The sequence below is a fragment of the Garra rufa genome, chromosome 13 (genome assembly GCF_049309525.1).
Source record: "Garra rufa chromosome 13, GarRuf1.0, whole genome shotgun sequence".
Classification (NCBI taxonomy): domain Eukaryota; kingdom Metazoa; phylum Chordata; class Actinopteri; order Cypriniformes; family Cyprinidae; genus Garra; species Garra rufa.
In genome coordinates this window covers 22091401-22112784 of record NC_133373.1, presented here as the reverse complement: position 1 = coordinate 22112784, position 21384 = coordinate 22091401, and the positions used below count along the sequence as shown (strand labels likewise).

At 37.3% G+C, this 21384-nt stretch overlaps 1 protein-coding gene across 1 annotated transcript; it reads left to right on the top strand.

Moving 5' to 3' along the window:
- Positions 1-18786: 18786 nt before the first annotated feature.
- Positions 18787-21377, top strand: LOC141283432 (cannabinoid receptor type 1A-like). The gene is made up of 2 exons (XM_073816714.1): positions 18787-18903; positions 19778-21377. Exon 2 carries the CDS (start codon positions 19802-19804, stop codon positions 21242-21244), a length of 1443 nt encoding a protein of 480 aa, XP_073672815.1. The 5' UTR covers positions 18787-18903; positions 19778-19801; the 3' UTR covers positions 21245-21377.
- The last annotated feature ends 7 nt before the right edge of the window (positions 21378-21384 follow it).

Here is a 21384-nt window from a genome sequence, read left to right as displayed (position 1 = left end):
CATCTAGTGTTTACAATATTGAAACCTGCTGTGCAAAGAGCAGATCCATACGTCTGAGAAGAGATGACATTATCGCCGTCTCCTGAGGAGTGAGTCACACCTGACATTCGTCTTCCTCTCATCTGGAATTGTTTCCTCATAAGACAAATGAACGCAAAATATGCTGAAATGTGACACTATGAGGCTGTGCTGAGCTCATCTGCATGCTGAAGTGATTAGATTTTGATTGCAGCCCATATTGCACTTCTTATGGGTTTATGATGCCTCAAAACGCTCATACAGTTGATTGAGACATACAGAAAGATGAGAACAGGAAAGAAGACAAGCTTCATATGGCATTAGAGTGATGCAGAGTATTGCAGAACATAGACATTCATAAAACTGACTTACATATAGCCCACAACAGAAAATAATAGTTGAATTTATAAAAATGACCCCGTTCAAAAGTTTACATCCCCTTGATTCTTAAATCTGGGTTGTTACTGAATGATCCACAGCTGTTTTTTTTTTTTTTGTTTTGTTTAGTGATAGTTGTTCATGAGTCCCTTGTTTGTCCTGAACAGTTAAACTGCCTGCTGTTCTTCAGAAAAATCCTTCAGATCCAACAAATTCTTTGTATATTTGAACCCTTTCCAACAATGACTGTATGATTTTGAGATCCATCTTTTCACACTGAGGACAACTGATGGACTCATATGCAACTATTACAAAAGGTTCAAATGCTCACTGATGCTCCAGAAGGAAAAATGATGCATTAAGCACAGGGAGGTGAAAACTTTTGCACAGAATGTGTAGATTTTTGTTATTTTGCCTAAATATCATATTTTTTCATTAAGTACTGTCCTTCAGAGGCTACAGAAGATAGTTACATGTTTCCCAGAAGACAAAATAAGTTACATTTACCCTGATCTTCAAATTCCAAAAGGTTTTCACCCCTGGCTCTTAATGCATGTTTTTTTCCTTCTGGAGCGTCAGTGAGTGTATAAACCTTCTGTAATAGTTGCATAGCCCCTCATAATAGTCCCTCAGTTGTCCTCTGTATGATTTTGAAATCCATCTTTTCACACTAACAAGGGACTCATGAACAACTATCACAAAAAAAAGCAGCTGTGGATCATTCAGGTAACAACACAAAAATCAAGGGGATGTAAACTTTTGAATGGGATAATTTTTATAAATTCAACTATTATTTTTTCTTGCGGACTATATGTAAACACATTTTATGTGAAATATCTTATTCAGGTCAGTACTAAATAAACGACAACATAAACAACATTAACAAAGGCAAAATAATTACCAAATTGCTGATTCTGTAAATGTCTCTGGTCTTATTCAATAATGTTATTCAAATGGGAATATGTGTTAAAATGTGTCCTTGTTATATTGTATTCACACAGTAAGTAATATGAATTAACAACATGTACTTAACTGTAATGTTAGGGTTTGGTTTAAGGTTAGTAGTTGCTTAAAATTCAACATAATTTACTATTACTATACCGTTACTATAACTGTTAATGTTATTGTTACCCAATACCCAAATATCTGTTCTTTCAGCCTTTCTAAAAGCTTGATAATAATTAATAAAAGATAATAGTTAATAAAAGTGACGGCAATAATAGCAAATAACAATAGATTTGAAAAAGCGTGATCAACACTGGGCTTTGTGAAAAAGCCCTTGACAAATCTTATTTATTCATTCATTCAATTATTTATTCATCAAATTAAAAAAAAAGGAATTAATGAATTCTCATTATACACTCTTAAAAGTAAAGGTGCTTCAAGATGCCATAGAAAAAACTTTTTTGTCTAAATGGTTCCATAAAGAACCTTTAACATTTGAAGAACCTTTCTGTTTCACAAAAAGAAAAAGGTCTTCAGGTTATGAAAAGGTAAGAAAGAGATGGTTCTTTATGGAACCAAAAATGGCTATGGCGTCGCTGTGAAAAACCTTTTAAAGCACCTTTAATTTTAAAAGTGTATTTCACAAAATTATTTAGGAATACAAAAAACTACTCACAAATAAAGTGGTTCAATAAGAGGTAAGTTGGAGCTTAAGACATGTTTCTGTTGAGCAAGAAATTCCATAACCATCTTGGTGTGTGCTTATTTCATTCAGATGTGTGACTGCAAATAGATGTTCAGTTGCCTGAGGTTGCAACTTTCAAAGGCTTACAGCAAACTCCCACACCAGCGCAACAACTGAAAAATAAATATCTGCAGTCAGTGACTTCATATGCTGGCAGAACAAGAAAAAGGTGAACCTGCGCTTGCAGGCAAGCATCTTAAAGCAGAGTTTGCAGTGTGACGTTTATCTTTTTTTTTATTTTTCAGAAATGTGAGTGGGAACCATTTAAATTTAATCCAAGCAATAAAAAAACTCATTTGCTCTTCAATAATATAGTATGTTAAAACTTAATGGGCTCAGGCTGTGATTGTCACGGATGTCTTAAGGAAGACATGAATTGATGTCAGTCCAAGGTTAGGATTTTATTTAAAAAGAACACAAAATCCAAGGTCCACTTCCAAACAGAATCAGGGAACTTAAAGCCTGAATAATTAAAATTCAGTCATTGTTTACTCACCCTAGTCTTTCAATAAATATATAAATTATTAACACATTTAAAAATGTCCTTCCCCCCAAGAGATCATTATTCACTGCCGTTATATGGACTTGGATAATCATCTATTTTTATGTCATGTTAAATAAAATAAAAAAATAAAAAAATAAATGGTATTTTGCGTTAAATCCTTTTGACAGTCAAATAATTAGTCAAAGAGATTAGTCATCCAATACTGCTTTCATGTTTTATGCTGAAAATGCGTTGTAGGATATCACATTCCACCCAGGGATACACAGGCCTCCCATAAATACAGAAAATATGCATATTATGCACATTATGCATGCTGTAAAAGTAATTCATGTTGTATAAATCGCTCATTTGAGTCTCGGTGAGGCAGGAGATGAGAACAGCTAGAAAGCAGATGCCTTGAGATCTCCAGTAAAAAACATCACGTAACGTGTCTGTGCAGCTCAAGGTCATGGTCGTTTCTGTCCTGACAGTTAACACAGACACACGCCGCCTTTAACACTGATGTAAGTGATGGTTCAGCCACTTGTTTGATGTTGTCAGTGTCAAGTCATATCTTTGTAATGTCCTTAAAGAATTATGAAACCGTGAATGTTTAAACACATTTGTGACTCATGTTCTCTTTGCTTGAGTGTGTGTGTGTTTCTATACACTGTCTGAATGATCACACTTTATTTCAGTTTCACAAGTTCGCCTGCCTATCCAGTCCTGATGGTCATTAGTAAACGAACTTGGCTTGCTGCTTTCTCAACAAAGGCTTGAACCCGAGGCTCGGCTTCAGCTCTGAGTTCAACCCCCCTTCTGATGCTACATACAGTTGAGGTCAAATGTTTGCATCTCCCTTTCAGAATCTGCAAAACGTTAATTATTTTACCAAAATAAGAGGGATTATACAAAATGCATGTTGTTGTTTATTTAGTACTGACCTGAATAAGATATTTCACACAAAAGATGTTAACATATAGTCCACACGAGAAAATAATAGTTGAACTTATAAAAATGACCCTGTTCAAAAGTTTACATCCACTTGATTCTTAATATTTTGTTGTTACCTAAATGATTCTCAGCTGTTTTTTTAGTGATAGTCACTCATGAGTTCCTTGTTTGAACAGTTAAACCGCCTGCTGTTCTTTAGAAAATCCTTCATGTCCCTCAAATTCTATGGTTTTCCAGCATTTTAGTGTATTTGAACCCTTTCCAACAATTTTCACGCTGAGGAAAACTGAGGGACTCATATGCAACTATTACAGAAGGTTCAAACGGTCAGGATACACGATGCATTAAGAGCTGTGGGGTGAAAACTTTTGGAATTTGAAGATCAGGGTAAATTTAACTTATTTTGTCTTCTGGGAAACATTTAACTATCTTCTAGTAGCCACTGAAGGGCAGTACTAAATGAATAAAATATGATATTTAGGCAAAATAAGAAAAATGTACACATTTCCATCCTGTTCAAAAGTTTTCACCCTGTGGCTCTTAATGCATAGTTTTTCCTTCTGGAGCATCAGTGAGCATTTGAACTGTCTGTAATAGTTGAATATAAGTCTCTCAGTTGTCTTCAGTGTGAAAAGATGGATCTCAAAATCATACAGTCATTGTTGGAAATGGTTCAAATACGCAAAAATTCTGGAAAACCAAAGAATTTGTGGGACCTGAATGATTTTTCTGAAGAACAGCAGGCAGTTCAGCTTTGATCACAGCAAGAAATTAAATTTGAACATGTATTCACATAGAAACTTATTTAGGGGCCAAGCACCGAAGGTGCGATGGCAGGTATTGTATCCGTTAGATTTCTTCTTCTTATTATTATTCTTCCGCTCTTGAAGTCTATGGTAGCCCATAGAACCGCTTGCGGGAAAGTTGTATAATTTGGCACACTGATAGAGGACAGTACCAACATTAACCATAGCAAGTTTGGAGTCTCTAACTCAAATTCTCTAGCGCCACCACTTGTCCAAAATTTCACTTTCTTTTTGCTAATAACTTTTGAACCGTAAGGCACAAAATCAAAATTCCTTGGGTCATGCCGGGTCATGCCGAGTCGAATGAACACTGAATTTCAATAATCGTAAGGTTTAGTTTTTTTTATTAATTGTTTGTAAAACCTACTTTTTCGAACTCGTCCTAGACGGTTTGTCTGATTTTCACCAAAATTGGCTCGGATCATCTTCAGACTATGCTGGCAAAAAGTTATGGAATTCAAGTTGATTGGACAAACCGTTCTCGAATAACGTGCTAATTAATTCTACGAAAAGTGTGCAAAAATGGATGTGAGGCCATATCTCCGCAATGCTTTGGAGTATTGAGACCAAACTTGGTGTGTGTTATTACAAGCATGACCTGAGGCTACCTGCAGTTTTTCGTCACAGTGCCACCTAGTGGTCAGGAGATATGAAAATTGGGTATTTTTCCTTATAACTCAATGGTTTGGCCAAAAATCTCGAAACTGGTCTCGTTAGATTCGGAGGAGCATGCCGAGTCCAACCATATCCATTTCCCATGTCAGCCATTTTGGGCGTCAGCCATTTTGAATTTTGTCATAAAATGCTATATTTTCCAATCGCATTGACATATCGTTACGAAACTCGGTATGTGTCTTCAGCACCAAGCCCTGACAGTGGCAGCGCCACCTTCTGGTCAAAAGTTATAAAGAAATTTAGAAAAATTCGAATAACTTCTGAGAAAAATGGCTTATTGTAATGAAAGTGATCTCAAAATATTTCTTGGGTCAGGTCGAGATCATTGATACCAATTATGCCAAAATTGGCCAAACTTCCTGTTCACCATTTTGATTCATGTTGAAAACCTAATTTTTCGAACTCCTCCTAGACCGTTAGTCGGATTTTCACCAAATTTGACTCAGATCATCTTCAGACCATGCTGACAAAAAGTTATGGATTTCGTGTCAATATTCGAAACTGTTTTCGTTAAATGCATCAACGAATTTGCTGAAAAGATGCCAAAGTGCATCTGAAGCTGTATCTCTGCAAAGCTTTAAGATAATTGCACCAAATTTTGTATGTGGCATTACCACCTCTGATTACACCACGTCAATTTGGTAATAGCGCCACCTATTGGTTAAGAGTAATAAACCATTCATTAACTACTAATTATAAAATTTTCAAAAATACTAAGAACTACAGATAGCATTAGCCTATTTTAATAAAATTAGTCTCAAAATATTTCTTGGGTCATGCTGACAACATAGATACCAATTATGCCACAGTTGGCCAAACTTCCTGTCCGCCATTTTGATTTATGCTGAAAACCTACTTTTTCGAACTCGTCCTAGATGGTTCGTCCGATTTTCACCAAAATTGAATCAGATCATCTTCAGACTGTGCTGACAAAAAGTTATGGATTTTATGTTGATAGATGAAACCATTTTCATACAGCGCCTGTACAAATATTAGGCTTGATGCCAAAATGACTGAGGCTTTATCTCTGCAAAGCTTTGACATAATGACACCATACTTTGATTGTGCCTTTGTCACCTCACACAACACACCACATCGATTTGATAACAGCGCCACCTGTTGGTTAAATGTAATAAGCCATTAAATCAAATCAATAGGCGTTCTACATCATTTTTCTGTCATTTTGACTAAAATCATCCTAAAATGGCTTCTTTTTACATATTGTTGCAGTTGGTCTGCTGTTCCTGCTACCTTAGCTCCTCATTTTCCCCTTTGAATGCTTGGCCCCATAATTGCTGCTTGCAGCTATATTTTAAATTGTAATAGTATTTTACAATGTTTTATTGTATCAAATAAATTAGTCTTGAAAAGCATAAAAGACTTCTTTCAAAAAAATCTGCCTACCCTAAACATTTGAACAATAGAGTAGATTAATGCAACTATTCAGGGGCGTAGCAGTTCTCTGATTTGTTACTTAGATTTGAGTGAACTAACATTTAGCCAATCACAGCACAAATCTCTTGGGTGTCCTCAAATTGCCACTTTGGTGCTGTAAAATGCCCATTGTTCTTCTATTTAGAATTTATTATACTGTATGAACATCACCATACTGTCCCCCCCCACTTTTAAATTGGCTGCTACGCCCCTGCAAATATTTCATTACATTGTCTTTCACATAAACAGGATGCTTTAGTATTTATTGCTCTTAGATTAGTTTTAAATAAAACTACTGCTGCGACAGTGAGACACTTTTTGTGAGTTGTGTGAGAGCCCTGACACTGATGGGTCCGGCATTACACAGATGCCAGTGACGGCGTGGGATGAAAGGAGGGCATCAACTGCTGGCTGAATGGATGAAAGTGCTTCAAGCAGCAGATCTTCTCAACATACAGCATGATCCCAGGCTACATGGAGCTGATGTTCACCATAATGAAAAACAAGTGCAGTGATTCAAGAAACAGATGTTCTGCGGTCACTGTGAACTTTATTAAGCCGTGTACTGAAGGACAAACACGTTCTTGCTGCTGTGAGAGGTGAGAAAAAGTCCATGTGGAAAAATGAGTGCAGCTGTGAAGCTCTGCACCTTGAAATATTTATATATAGTTGCAGTTCACTAGTGTTATAATTTGCCTAGGTAGAAGATAAACTGATATGTGTGTAATGATGTGGGAGCCTGTAGTGCATTCAGTTCATTTATTTGTATAACTGATGCAATAATGTACATAAGCTAAGTGATGGCATCTCAAATGTTTTTAGCACTTGATTCATTCAAGCATCTTTTTTTATACAAATGCAGACATAAACTGGGACTGCGGAGAATTATGTTTGTTTTTAAGAAGTCAGATGCCACCTACCACCAATGCTTTACTTAAATCTATGCATTAAAATACAGATACAGTAGATCACTGCATTCTTTTAAACAGGTTAAAAAAACTGAGGTATCGGAGATTAAGCCTTAAAGTCGTTTGAATCCTATTTTACTAAGAGGAGCTTCTATGTAGAGATAGGTCAGTTTCATTAATCGCTTGCTTCTGTTACAGGCAAGGTGTCGCAGGGCTCCATTTTGGGCCTGATTTTATTTGCCTTATACAGTTGAAGTCAAAAGTTTACATCCCCCTTTCAGAATCTGCAAAATGTTAATTATTTTACCAAAATAAGAGGGATCATACAAAATGCATGGTATTGTTTATTTAGTACTGAACTGAGTAAGATATTTCACATTAAAGGGTTACATATAGTCCACATTTATAAAAATGACCCTGTTCAAAAGTTTATATCCCCTTGGTTCTTAATACTGTGTTCTTACCTGAATGATCCACAGCTGTGTTTTTTTGTTTAATGATAGTTGTTCATGAGTCCCTTGTTTGTCCTGAACAGTTAAACTGCCTGCTGTTCTTCAGAAAAATCTTGCAGGTTCCACAAATGTTTTTTGGGGGGTTTCCAGCATTTTTGAGGGACTCATATACAACTATTGCAGAAGGTTCAAACACTCATTGATGCTCCAGAAGGAAAAACGATGCATTAAGAGCTGGGGTTGAAAACTTCATTGTTTGAAAAAAGTCATTGTTTGAGAGGGTTCAAATACACAAAAATGTTGGAAAACCAAAGAATTTGTGTGACCTAAAGAATTTTTCTGAAGAACAGCAGATATTTTAACTGTTCAGGACAAACAAGGGACTCATGAGCACTATCACTAAAGAAAAAAACAGCTGTGAATCATTCAGGTAAGAACACAGTATTAAGAATCAAGGGGATGTAAACTTTTGAACAGGGTCATTTTTATAAATTCAGCTATTATTTTCTATTGATTTCACCCTATTATTTTGCAGATTCTTAAAGGGGGAACTTTCGACCTCAACTGATGATAGCAGATGATACCTAATTGTACATTCCATTAAAACCTGGGTCAAAGTCCTGATTTGCTAGCTTGTGTAAATGACATCAAAAGTTAGATGGGTGATACGTTTCTTCAGGTAAATGAAACCAAGACTGAAGTCATCCTGTTTGGCTCCCCCCATTTGTTAGATGGCCTGGCCTCTAGTTTAGAACCACTGCAAGCAAACATCTGCACTCATGTAAAAAAAACTTATTTGTTGGGTTTTTGATTCAGAGTTAAAATTCAAAAAGCAAATAAACTCAGTTGTCAGAGCCAGTTTTTGGTGAGCCAGGTGTTTAATCAAATAAGGGCTAGAATTTTAGGAGAGATAGCAACAATATGGGAATCTTCTGAGCTATAAAATAGCACAATCTGAGCAATAAAATGTTCCTCTGAGATGTGTTGAAAATGAAGGCTTCCCATGCAGAAGTGGCAAACCCACACAGAGCTGTCACACACACACAAATGGGATTTCTTGGGACACCTACAGTCAGGTCAATATATATTTGGGCACTTGTACAATTTTCATACTTTTGGCACTAGAATAGTTTTAAAATGAAACGATCAAGATAAAACCGAAGTGCAGACTTTAAGCTTTAATTCAAGGGGTTGAACAAAAATATAACATAAAATGCTTAGGAATTACAACCATTTTTATAAACAGTCCCCCCATTTCCAGGGACTCAAATATAATTGGACAAATAAATATAATCATGAATAAAATGTTTGTTTTTAATATTTTGTTAAGAATCCTTTGCAGGCAATGACAGCCTTAAGTTTGGAACTCATGAGAGACTGGGTTTCCACCTTTGTGATGTTTTGCTAGGATTTACTGGAGCTGACTAATTGTTTGTGGATCTTTTTGCCTTTAGTTTTGTCTTTAGCAAGTGAAATGCATGCTCAGGTTGAAATCAGGCGATTGACTTGGCCTTTGCAGAATATTCTACTTTTTAACCTTTAATAACCCCTAAATTGCTTTTGCTGTATGTTTTGAGTCATTGTCCCTTTGTACTAGGAAGCGGCACTCAATCAACTTTGCTCCATTTGACTGAATCTGGGCAAAGGGGAATATCCCTATACACTTCAGAATTGTTCCAGATGCTTCTGTCCCCTATCGCATCATTCCTAAACACCAGTAACCCAGTTCCACTGGAACCCATGCATGCTCATGCCATCACACTGCTCCACCATGTTTCACAGTTTATGTTGTATGCTTTAAATCATGAGCTGTTCCAAGCCTTCTCCATGCTTTTTCCTTCGTGTCATTCTGGTACAGGTTGATTTTAATTTCAGCCATCCAAAGAATGCTTTTCCAGAAGTGGTTAGATGTTTTTTTTCTTTGGCAAAGTCTAATCTGGCCTTGTTTGCACCTTGTGGTGAACCCTCTGAATTTGCTCTTGTGAAGTCTTCTCTTGATTGTCGACTTTGACAGTGACACACCTACCTCCTGGAGAGAGTTCTTTACTTGGCTGGATGTTGTGAAATGGTTTTTCTTTACCATGGAGAGGATCATCCAATCATCCACCACTGTTGTCCTCTGTGACATCCAGGCCTTTTTATGTTGTTGTCAACTGTTGATTTGGCCACTCCTAATGTTCCTGCTATCTCTCTGATAGATTTCTTTTGTTTTGCAAAGCCTAACAATTGTTTAACTTTGACCACATGATGTGGGTTCAAATCAACAGCTTCCAAATACAAATGACACACTTAAAATCAACCCCAGGTCTTTTACCTGCTTATTTGATGTAGAAAAAAATGAAAGAATAGCCCACAACTGTCCATGAAACAGCTTTTGAGTCAACTGTCCATTTACTCAAAAAAGGGGGGAGGTATATATTAAAGAGCTGTGATTTCTCCAATTTTGATGAGATTAAGAGAGATGAGATCAGTGCACTTTAAGCCCATATTCGTCAGTTATATCTGTAACTTGATTATGTTTTGGTCAACAACTAAAATAATAAAAAACTGTCAGTGTCCAAATATATATGGACCTGACTGTATTTTTTTTCTATCGATTAGGGGCATTTTGTGTGGGAAATTACAAGTAATTAAAAACAATGCTTACAGCACCTTTAATTTAGTGAACTCTAGCCTTATAGTTTTGATTTAAGCACTAAATAACTTGAAGGAAAACAGTGCAGTAATAGGTAAAACAATTTGCATTGCAAACCAGTGTGTTCATGATTATGACAATAAACTAAAATAAAATGATAATAGAAACCAGTTTGCCACATTATATATCTGTTTTTCTATAGCTACAATATAGTGACACTGGAAGCCTTGCACATTAAAGTTACAAATGGCTGCATCCACTCTTACCATAAAAATAAGGTGGATAATTTTGTCCTCGATTAGCTTTTCCATATCGCCTTCATTCAGCGGAGGAGAGTCCAGAGCAGGTGGCTGCCACTCACTGTGCTTTATGGGCCGTCTCACCAGAGGACCGTGTGTGAGATTTTGAGTTAACGGGTGACGGGTACACTTCAGCTACTGAACGCATTTGTGTGAAAGTGCCAATCTCAAGTTCTCACTTGTCTTTTCTCTATTCACTTTATTTCATGGAGTATGAGAATAGACATTTTGTCTGGAGGTCTTAGCAGGGCTCCTCGGGCAGATTACATTCTGCAGGTGGGTCTGATATCTAAAACATATCAAAATGCTTTGTTCCAAGGTTTATTTTAAAGTAGTAGGCTATAGCTTTACTGAACTCATGATAGTGTTGCATTTTTATATTAGGATCTGCCTGATTTAGCTGATAGTCTGGGTGAGAGGAGCAGTGCTGGGCAGTAACTGATTACAGCTGAGGTTAAAAGTTTACATCCCCCTTTCAGAATCTGCAAAATGTGAATGATTTTATTTTACCAAAATAAGAGGGATCATTCAAAATGCACATTATTGTTTATTTAGTACTGACCTGAATTGGATATTTCACATAATAGACATTTACATATAGACCACAAAACCGTTCAAAAGTTTACAACCCCCTTGATTCTTAATACTGTGTTCTTACCTAAATGCTAGTTGTTCATGGGTCCCTTGTTTGTCCTGAACAGTTACTGAACTGCTGTTCGTTAGAAAAATCACGAATCACAATCACAAATTATTTGGTTTTCCAACATTTTTGTGTATGTGAACCCTTTCCAACAATGACTGTGTGATTTTGAGATCCAGCTTTTCACATTGAAAACATTTTAAATTTGAAGATCAGGGTAATTTTAACTTGTGTCTTCTGAGAAACATGTAACTATCTTCTGTAGCCTCTGAAGGGCAGTACTGTATTTTAAAAGAAAGATTTTTAGGCAAAAAAAGAAAAATGTACACATCTCCATTCTGTTCAAAAGTTTTCAACCCTCGGATCTTAATGCATGTTTTATCTTTCTGGAGCATCAGTGAGCATTTGAATCTTCTGTAATAGTTGCATATGAGTCCCTCAGTTGTCCTCAGTGTGAAAAGATAGATCTCAAAATCATACAGTCATTTCTGGAACAGGTTCAAATACACAAAAATGCTGGAAAATCAAAGAATTTGTGGGACCTGAATAATTTTTTTGAAGAACAGCAGGCTGTTTAACTGTTCAGGACAAATAAGGGACTGATGAATAACTATCACTAAACAACTAAACACAGCTGTGGGTTATTCAGGTAAAAACCCAGTATCAAGAATCAAGGGGATGTAAACTTTTGAACTGGGTTATTTTTTTTCATAAATTCAACTATTATGTTCTCTTCTGGACTATATGTAAACATATTTTATGTGAAATATCTTATTCAGATCAGTACCAAATAAACAATAATATGCATTTTGTATGATCCCTCTTATTTTGCTAAAATTATTAACATTTTACAGATTCTGAAAGGGGGTGTAAACTTTTGACCTCAACTGTAGATGTAATCTGTAGATTCCAAAAATTAAGTACTTTCAATTTGATTAAACTACATTTTAAAATACTTGTGATCAGACTAGTTTTTTTATTTTTATTCACACAATATAAATAAATTCTTCATAATTTATTGATTGTCCCTAATTCTTTTTTTTTTCATCATTTAAATGTTCCTTTCTAAAGTAACCTACTCCTTATATACATTCAAAAAGTCATCCAATTTTGTGGACATTCACAGAAAGACCAGTCACTAGTCAAGTGGCTGTAATTACACAAAAAGATTGAGAGGCCATACAGCATTTGACCTCTGGATTTACGGAAATCATTTCAATTTTTCAACTGCTGATGAACACAAATAATTTTCACTTAAATTATCACTCAACACAATTTGCAAGTAATCCACCAAGCTCTAGGGAGAACAACCCCTGCCCTAAGGCAAAAGTGAAAGTGGCTTTAACAGTCATCAAGAAACCTCTCACTTGTCATTTGTATGCATGAGAGAGCGACACAATGAGGGAGACGGTGAATATGCCAACAGGTGTGTTAATATTTGTTTGTAATGTCTGTGGCTGTGATTAAGGGATTTGTAAAGCATCGCCACATCATTATGAGATAGAGACGGCCAATTTCACTGCATCAAAGAATACAGTTCCCATCTCATTCGCAGCCATTTGGTGCAAAGATGAAGGAACGTCTCATTAATAACAGCATGGTTGCCATGACAGCGAGTATGTGATGATTATTGTCATGCCGTTTATGTATTTTAGATTAAGAGAGAGAGAGAAATGGATAGTTTGAAGAGTCATATGCAGAGAGTTGGACAGAATTACAGCACAGTAGGTGAGAATGTTGTCTTCTGGGAGGCAGATGGGCTAAGCTAGGATTTTTCCATACACAACTAATCACACTCCTCGTCTGTGCACATATTGTATCAGCTCTGGTAATCATTGGCCGTTTAGATGATTCCTGCCGCAGGTTTTCTTTGTTGTGTGAAGAGAAGCTCACAAGCCAGGCACAGACAAAAGTAGTCAACTCAAAGTACCCCATCTACAGTGCCTTTCAGAGCGATACTCAACGTAACGATGAATACAAGAGACAGTATGTTCATCTGTATGAATGCCTGGAATATAACCTTGCCGTGAAAATAAAATAAAATTTTCGAAGAAAATGTTCTTATGTGAGAGAACATTTTTCTCAGAAAAGCAAAACTCCTGCAATTAGGACTCCTGCTTTTTGTGTCTTTTATAATGCAGAATGAGATGGAACATATAAAAGCATTTCAGGACTCCATAGTCTTCACATATTGATCATGCTCACTCAATCTCCCCAACTTAAATTTTATAGTGGTGTTTTTCAATGTAGGACTACAGGAAAGAGCTTTACTGAAGAAAACAGATTTACCACCAAAACTATCGAAGAGAAACACTACACTTCTTTGTGCAACACAGAGGTCCATGCTGGAATTTTTTCATATTTTGTCCTATTACCGCCAGCTACTCTCATGTTTTGTACCAAATCCCATCTACAAAAGCCCACAGGAAGAGGTCTGTGTGGATTTTCAAGTCCCTTACCCATAAGATTCTGTCTTACTTTATTGCCATAGGCTGTTTTTCCAATTCCCCCCACACACAATGCTTCAGACCTGACGCCTTGTTGCATTTGTTGCAGCAGGCAAAGGAAAGGTGTTTTCTCTTGTTACTACACACAAAACAACCCAACCTGAGTTATTTGGACAGAACACATAGTAGAACACTAGTTGGGTTAAATGTTTTTACCCAACATGCTGGGTTGTTTTATTTAAGTCAAAATATTATATTGCTGGCTGAAAATGGGCTGTAAATTAGAGGCAACAGCAATAATTAAAAGATTAACATAGAAGCAAGAACAACCATTGACAAAAATATATGACACATTCAATTTATTTGGGTGAATACAGCATAGTTTACAATATTACATACATTTAAACTCGTTTCACAAAATGTTAGAAATAAAAAATGGAACATTTAAAAGTAACATTTTAATTTAAGTGTATTCAACGATTCTCTTTAATCACTTTTCACCGAAATAGTGCAAGCTGAACCCAGCATTTGGGTTTAAAAAAAGAACCCAGCATTTTTAGAGTGCACCTGGGTAAAAATATTAAAAACAACCCAATAAAATGACCCAGCAGGTCGAACCCAGCATATAGACAAATAACACAAAAAACATTCTGCACTTTAAAAACATAAAATACATTAAAATTTTTTTAAAGATATTTGTATTTTGTGGGAATCATCTAACTAATTTTTCCCAGCTTCCCACACACACATCAATATCTTTAAAACTTTCCAAACTCAAATTCAAAACCGGCACATCCTATGCTTGGATACTGCGATATTTCAGCATAAAAAAACTGTAAAAACTGTAAAAAAACGGCAGCTGTGGTTGCCAGAATTTTGTCGTAAAAAATACGGTAACAACGTTACAGTTTTACAGTTTTCATTTAAATTTACATTTAAATACCGTAATTTCATTAACTGATATAATGTTATTGTACCAACCTATTAAAGTACTGAAATCTGTTTTGTACATATTTAATACACTGATAACCACCAAAAGCGGGTGGTGATGAGAAAGACACATGATGAACCGAAGCCAATCACAAGCAGCTTTTAAATATTGACTTATATAAAAGGTGCACAGTGTCATTCACAGAAAGACACACATGAAACTAAAATAATGCAATAAACATTAATTTAACAACATTAGATGTAACATACAACCCTAATGTACAAATCTAATAAGAAAAAACTATGAAGAAACAGTTATTTCAACCAAAATAAAAACATCAAAAAATGTCACATAGGGAATTCAGGGAATGTCAATACGGTTATTCACTGTAAATTTTACGCTTTTTTTCCACTTCTGAAAAAAGTGTACTATTGTAAAACTACATGCAATATCTAATACAGTTTTCACCATATATAGTAGTGGAACTTACCGTTAGTCGTTTAACAGGTTTTTACTGTAGCAATTTAAATTCTTTTTTACTGTTAAATTCACTGTCATTTGCAGGCACAAATGATCAAAATCAATGAATGATCAAATGATGAAGTACGTTATAACCAGACATATATTAAGATGTGGCATCTAGTCAAATGCACTTTCAGCAGTCAAGCTGATCGATTCAGGTGTGTCTGTATTGCAGTGATGAAGCAATGCAGTGCAGTTCCAGTAAAGCAAGCCAGATCATGGTAATCTGCTGCTCACCTGCTTGCACGGCAAAATATATGATTTGAATAGAAAAGGCTCCATAAAGAGCAATGCTGAAGTATAACTCTCAAGAATTACTCCCTGTTCACACTCTCAGAAAGATTGCACCTTTCAGTTCAGTAAAGCTCTGTGTTCACAAAAACAAATGAACGAAGGGACTGTGAGTAGGATCCTCCATAAAACAGGATGTACGTCCAGAGAGGCCCAAACAGCAGGGAGCTGGTGAGTCACCGTTTGATTGGTAAAGCTGTTACCCACTCATAGAATATAACTGCAATGTTGTAGCAGCAGAATGAGACGTCTCTGGCTGTGCTTGTCGGTTGGTGAGGGGGCAGCATTTTTTGTTTAGGGCTGGAGAACTTTCCAGAGAGCTTCTAATTTTATTTATACCTGTGGTTTTATTATGCCTCATTCTTTTGGCCACAACCCGAGCAAACTTTGGAGAGTCCTGGGCGGCATTCAATAAATCAAGCCACTTTTGTGAGTGTGCTATTTCAGTGCAAACCCCCAAGTCTTATTGACTAACCACCTCTGATCCATTTTAACCAAACACTATATAAAGATTAAAATGATGAAAGGAATGTTATAATAGTATGCCACAAAGTCAAGTGCACTTGCAGCCTTTTCATTTGCAAATCAGGTGTCTGGATCACAGTCCTGGCATGATGGAGTCTATTAATTAACAATGGATGAAGTGAAAGAAAGATATAAGGTCTCAGGTAACAAATTTAGGTGTGGGAACATTGTTTTGAAGTGTTTCTAAAAAGTTAAAATGTGGTAAAATGTTTTCTTGTTGTGATTAGAACTTTTAAAGGTTACAGACACTCTATTTTCACCCAAAATATGTTATTTGAATGTTTATTTTTAATACTTTAAGAACCGTGAATTGTCCAGTTTTGCTTGTGATGATTAGAATGTTATTTACGTTTTGAGTAAGTTGTTCTTAGAGCGTTTTCTTTTAACGTTATGAGAATGTGCATCAAGTACAGATGACAAGGATGTTCAGAGAATGCTGATCTCTGAACCTTTTCACTAAATGTTATGAGACTGTACTGTATATCAAATATTAATAAAGTAATTAAATAAAGTAATAAAGTACTTTGAGAATGTTTTGTTCTAATGCTTATATAACTTTCAAAATACATTAGTTAATGTTGTGAGAATGTTCCTTCTAGCCAGGATATAGTAGGCTATTACTTATTTTAAAATACTGTTGTTTGTATGTCAGTATAACTATTAACTAATAATTGATGGAGGCTTGATTTTGAGAGAAGATGTGATTTGTCACAACACCAGTATGCAAAATGAGGAATCAAGCCATGCAACTGGTACAGCCAGTTCAGCCATTCAGAATTCATCCAGCACCTTTCAGAGTCGTACAAAATGTGGTCATCACCCGAGCTTTCAGTGTGGACGATGGTTTAACAGGTTCCTGCGAGCTGCTAGCGGTTTCTCAGAATCACACCCACTATGCTCTGAAAGGTTATAGGCATGTCTTTGTAAATGCCTAAATCTGGTACTGTTAACCAGTACTCTAAAATGACCTTTAGTTAAGACAAAAGTGGTTGAGTTCATGAGTTACTCAGAGATTTCAGCGATTTCAAGTAATGCCCATTTGTAGAATCCTTGTCTCACTAGGCATCCAATGTTCAGTAGGGTCATTGTGGGTGGTAAAGATTTTGTGTTTTATAAGAGTGGCCCAACCTGGTTTGTTTGTGAAGACGTCATTGCATTGGCTAATCTGTCGATACCCGAAGGACACCCTTGCTGCAAAGGTAGTACTTCTTTAGTGAGATAATGACTCAGCAACACAGTAGTGTCCCTGACAAGATTCCAAAACCTTGCAGTTTTACATTTAGATATCCAGATAAAGACCTACAGTAGTCACCCAGGCGAAATTCACATGCTGTGGTATACTGTTGTATCCTCATTACTGAGTATGCTGGGTTTCAATCAGGTGATTTTATCAGTCTGCCTGTTCCTTGCTAAATCCAGACCTGTTGGGGCCACCAAATACAGGTGTTGTTAAAGGAAGGAAGCACAACTAATCACTGTGGTTCTCCCTTGATAAAGCTATCATGCCTCCTGCAGTGTCTCAGGTGATCAGCTTCCTCCCGTTTACAAGCAAAACATCTTCCTCCAATGGTCTGCTGAAACAACCAAGAAAATAGAAGCTTAGAAGTATTTGTCAACTGACCATCTCTGAGAAAAATATTGCAGGTTGGAAAATAGTTTCCTCTGGTGGGTTGAATTTTAGCTCTGTTATCTTTGCAAACATCTGCTAAGCAAGTTTTTATTATTACATTATGTAGGAACTTTGACTCTTTTATTTGCTTAAAATGTTGTGACAAACAACAATTACACTTTGTGCCTTAGTCTTGACAAGTGATATTCAAGTTATTGTTCATGGCTTGTTTCTAGCGTCGGATCTGTGTGTAGGCTGAATAAATGAATTTAGGGCTATGAATGGGGTGGGTGTTCAGTGATGTGCTCATCACAATAGCACTACTGGATAAAGATGTAAAACTATACGATACAGAGTGCAACAGTCAGTTTCTGGAGGTCAAATTTGTTTATTTTATTTCAACCTATTCTTCGAATAATCAGCAGACTTATTGGTGAAAAACCACATTAGCCATAATTCTACAGAGACACAAAAGTATTGTGAACAACGGCAGTAAATGCCAAAAGTAAACTCTATTTCTTTCCCTCGAAAAATTAAGATTAAGAACACAGTCTCATACCTTTGTCTTTAATTTATAATGTTGTGAGACTATAGATTTACATATAGATCAGCCTAGGTGGAAGTAAGGTTTAAAAAAAGAAGCTTTGGGTATTCAATAGAAGCATTACTAAATTATGGGCTATACTTATGTATCTTCAGAGTAGACTAATGACTGCTAATGTACTGCTAATGTAATGCTGATGCTTTCTACTACATATTACGCAAGGATAAATGCTGTGTACTCTGTTCTTATTCAAAGTTAATATAGCAATTTTGCATTTACCATTTGTCTAGATGTCTTAATTTGTGCCAGTCAAATACAACAATTTATTAAATCAAATTCTTCTGGAGATGAACCATTGGGAACTAGACAAACAGGACACTTGCCAACCAACCCTAACCACCTCCCAGTACATACATTGCACTTTTGAGTTATTTTCATTTTTTGACATTAAAGATGCTCGTGTATGTGGGTGGTCATGTGACATGGGATGCGTCATATATGATGCGCACTGAGGAGAGCATCTCATTTCCTACAAACCTGCAAACCCAGAGACAGAGCGTCTGAACTCTCACTCACTCGTCAGGCTGCGGTGGAGCAGGATCACTGCGAGATCATCTCATCTGTTCATACAGTGAGGAACACCTGCGCGAACTATGTGAAGGTAAAACTGCATTTCTCAACTCTATCAACCTGATGCATTTTATCTTTTATTCAATTAATTTGCAGCTGTATTCTAACGCTTCAGGAGAACTCTGACTTCGCTTATTTCAGCACAAACGAAAAAGTTAGTTCTCAATCTAAATCTTTTAATCTCTAGTTGTAGTTTTAATCTACAGTGCGTTTTGCATTGCAGTATGCCCAAGCGGTATTAAATATTAAATACCGTAATATTACAAAATCGTTCTGCGTGATTCACATACTGCGCTATATAGGCTACTGAATCTAAAAACGGAATTAAACCTTAATTGAACTTCTTTTGTGATTTAATGTCAAATAATGATTCAGAACATATAGGAGCACACAGGTGATAGTGTAAATTACAGTTAAATATTTGCACTCTATACACTAGACTATCCTAAATTGTTGTTTATTATTACATTATTTATAATCTATTCGAAATGTGTAACTAGAATTCATATATAGGCCTATTTTAACTTCAGTTGAGTCTTTAGTTATATATGAGACTTAAAAAAAAGCTTTTTTCATCACCAATATAAAGTTGTGTCTAAGTTGCCCGCTGCTTTTTAACTGAGTATGGTGTTTTAGGTTGAGTCTGTCAGCTGCAGGCATCAATTATTCAAAGCCCGTCTCTTAGAGTAATAATCCCTAGGTGCCCATCCATGCAAGAAAAACAACAAGCGCAAAATACAAGAGCCGTATGATGGCTCGTCTGAGAGGGCATTTATTTCTGTGCTCAGTGAAGCATCGATTGAGCTTTTGAGAGCTCAATATTTTCTATAATCTTGGAATGATGAGGATCCATATGCCTCAGTCAGTCTTATTTGAACAAACATTCTCTCGATTTCATCCAATAGGTTTCCTTTAGAGCATCTTTGACCATGCTGTTCCCTGCCTCAAAGTCCGATGTTAAATCTGTTCTGGATGGAGTGGCAGAAACCACGTTCAGAACCATCACTTCTGGACTGCAATACATCGGTTCCAACGACATCGGCTACGATGACCACATCATTGATGGCGACTTCGGCAAAAACGGATACCCACTGCCGAAGCTGTTCGCAGCCTACCGCAGAAGCTCTTTCGCAGATAAAGTGGGACCGGATGAGGAACTCATCGTAAAAGGTATCCCCTTTTACCCCACTAACAGCTCTGATGTGTTTGGGAACTTTAGCCTCGGAGATGAAGGGAGCAGCCTGCAGTGCGGGGAGAACTTTATGGACATGGAATGTTTCATGATACTGACTCCTAGTCAACAGCTTGCCATAGCAGTGTTGTCTCTCACTCTGGGGACTTTTACAGTATTGGAGAACCTCGTGGTCCTGTGCGTGATACTGCAGTCACGTACCCTGCGCTGCAGGCCCTCTTACCATTTCATTGGCAGCTTGGCCATCGCAGACCTGCTTGGCAGTGTGATCTTTGTCTACAGCTTCTTGGACTTTCACGTCTTTCACCGCAAAGACAGTCCGAACGTGTTTCTGTTCAAGTTAGGGGGTGTGACGGCCTCGTTCACCGCATCCGTTGGAAGCCTGTTCCTCACCGCCATCGATCGATATGTTTCTATCCACCGTCCGTTGGCGTACAGGCGTATTGTGACACGCACCAAAGCCGTGATTGCCTTCTGCATGATGTGGGCGATCTCCATTATCATCGCCGTGCTGCCGCTGCTGGGCTGGAACTGCAAGCGGCTCAACTCGGTTTGCTCAGACATCTTTCCACTCATCGACGAGAACTACCTGATGTTCTGGATCGGTGTGACCAGCATTCTGGTCATATTCATTATCTACGCTTACATGTACATACTCTGGAAGGCTCACCACCACGCGGTGAGGATGCTGAGGCGCACGTCTCAGAAGAGTCTGGTCGTTCACTCTTCTGACGGTACGAAGATCCAGACCCCCAGGCCGGATCAGGCTCGCATGGACATCCGCTTGGCCAAAACGCTGGTTCTGATCCTGGTGGTGTTAGTGATCTGCTGGGGGCCTCTTCTGGCCATAATGGTGTATGATCTGTTCTGGCGGATGGATGACAACATCAAGACAGTATTTGCGTTCTGTAGTATGCTCTGTCTGCTCAACTCCACCGTTAACCCAATAATCTACGCTCTCAGGAGTAAAGACCTGCGGAGGGCCTTCCTCGTCACCTGCCAGGGCTGCAGGAGTACCTCCAGCACGTCCCTGCAACTGGACAACAGCCTGGAGTCAGATTGTCAGAGGCATCAACACATCGCCGCCAACCGTGCGGCCGAGAGCTGTGTGAAGACCACTGTGAAAATAGCCAAATTGACAATGTCTGTCTCAGCGGAGACATCGGCTGAAGCTGTTTGATTGTACCGCGGGGAGGAACGGGTGTTGTTCGGATGCACCACATCTTAAAAGAATGTCTGTTTACTTGCCGGTCATGGAAAAGTACATGCAAGTATCCATGCATAAAGTTCAAAACACAAAGCTGCTTAAAGGAACACTCC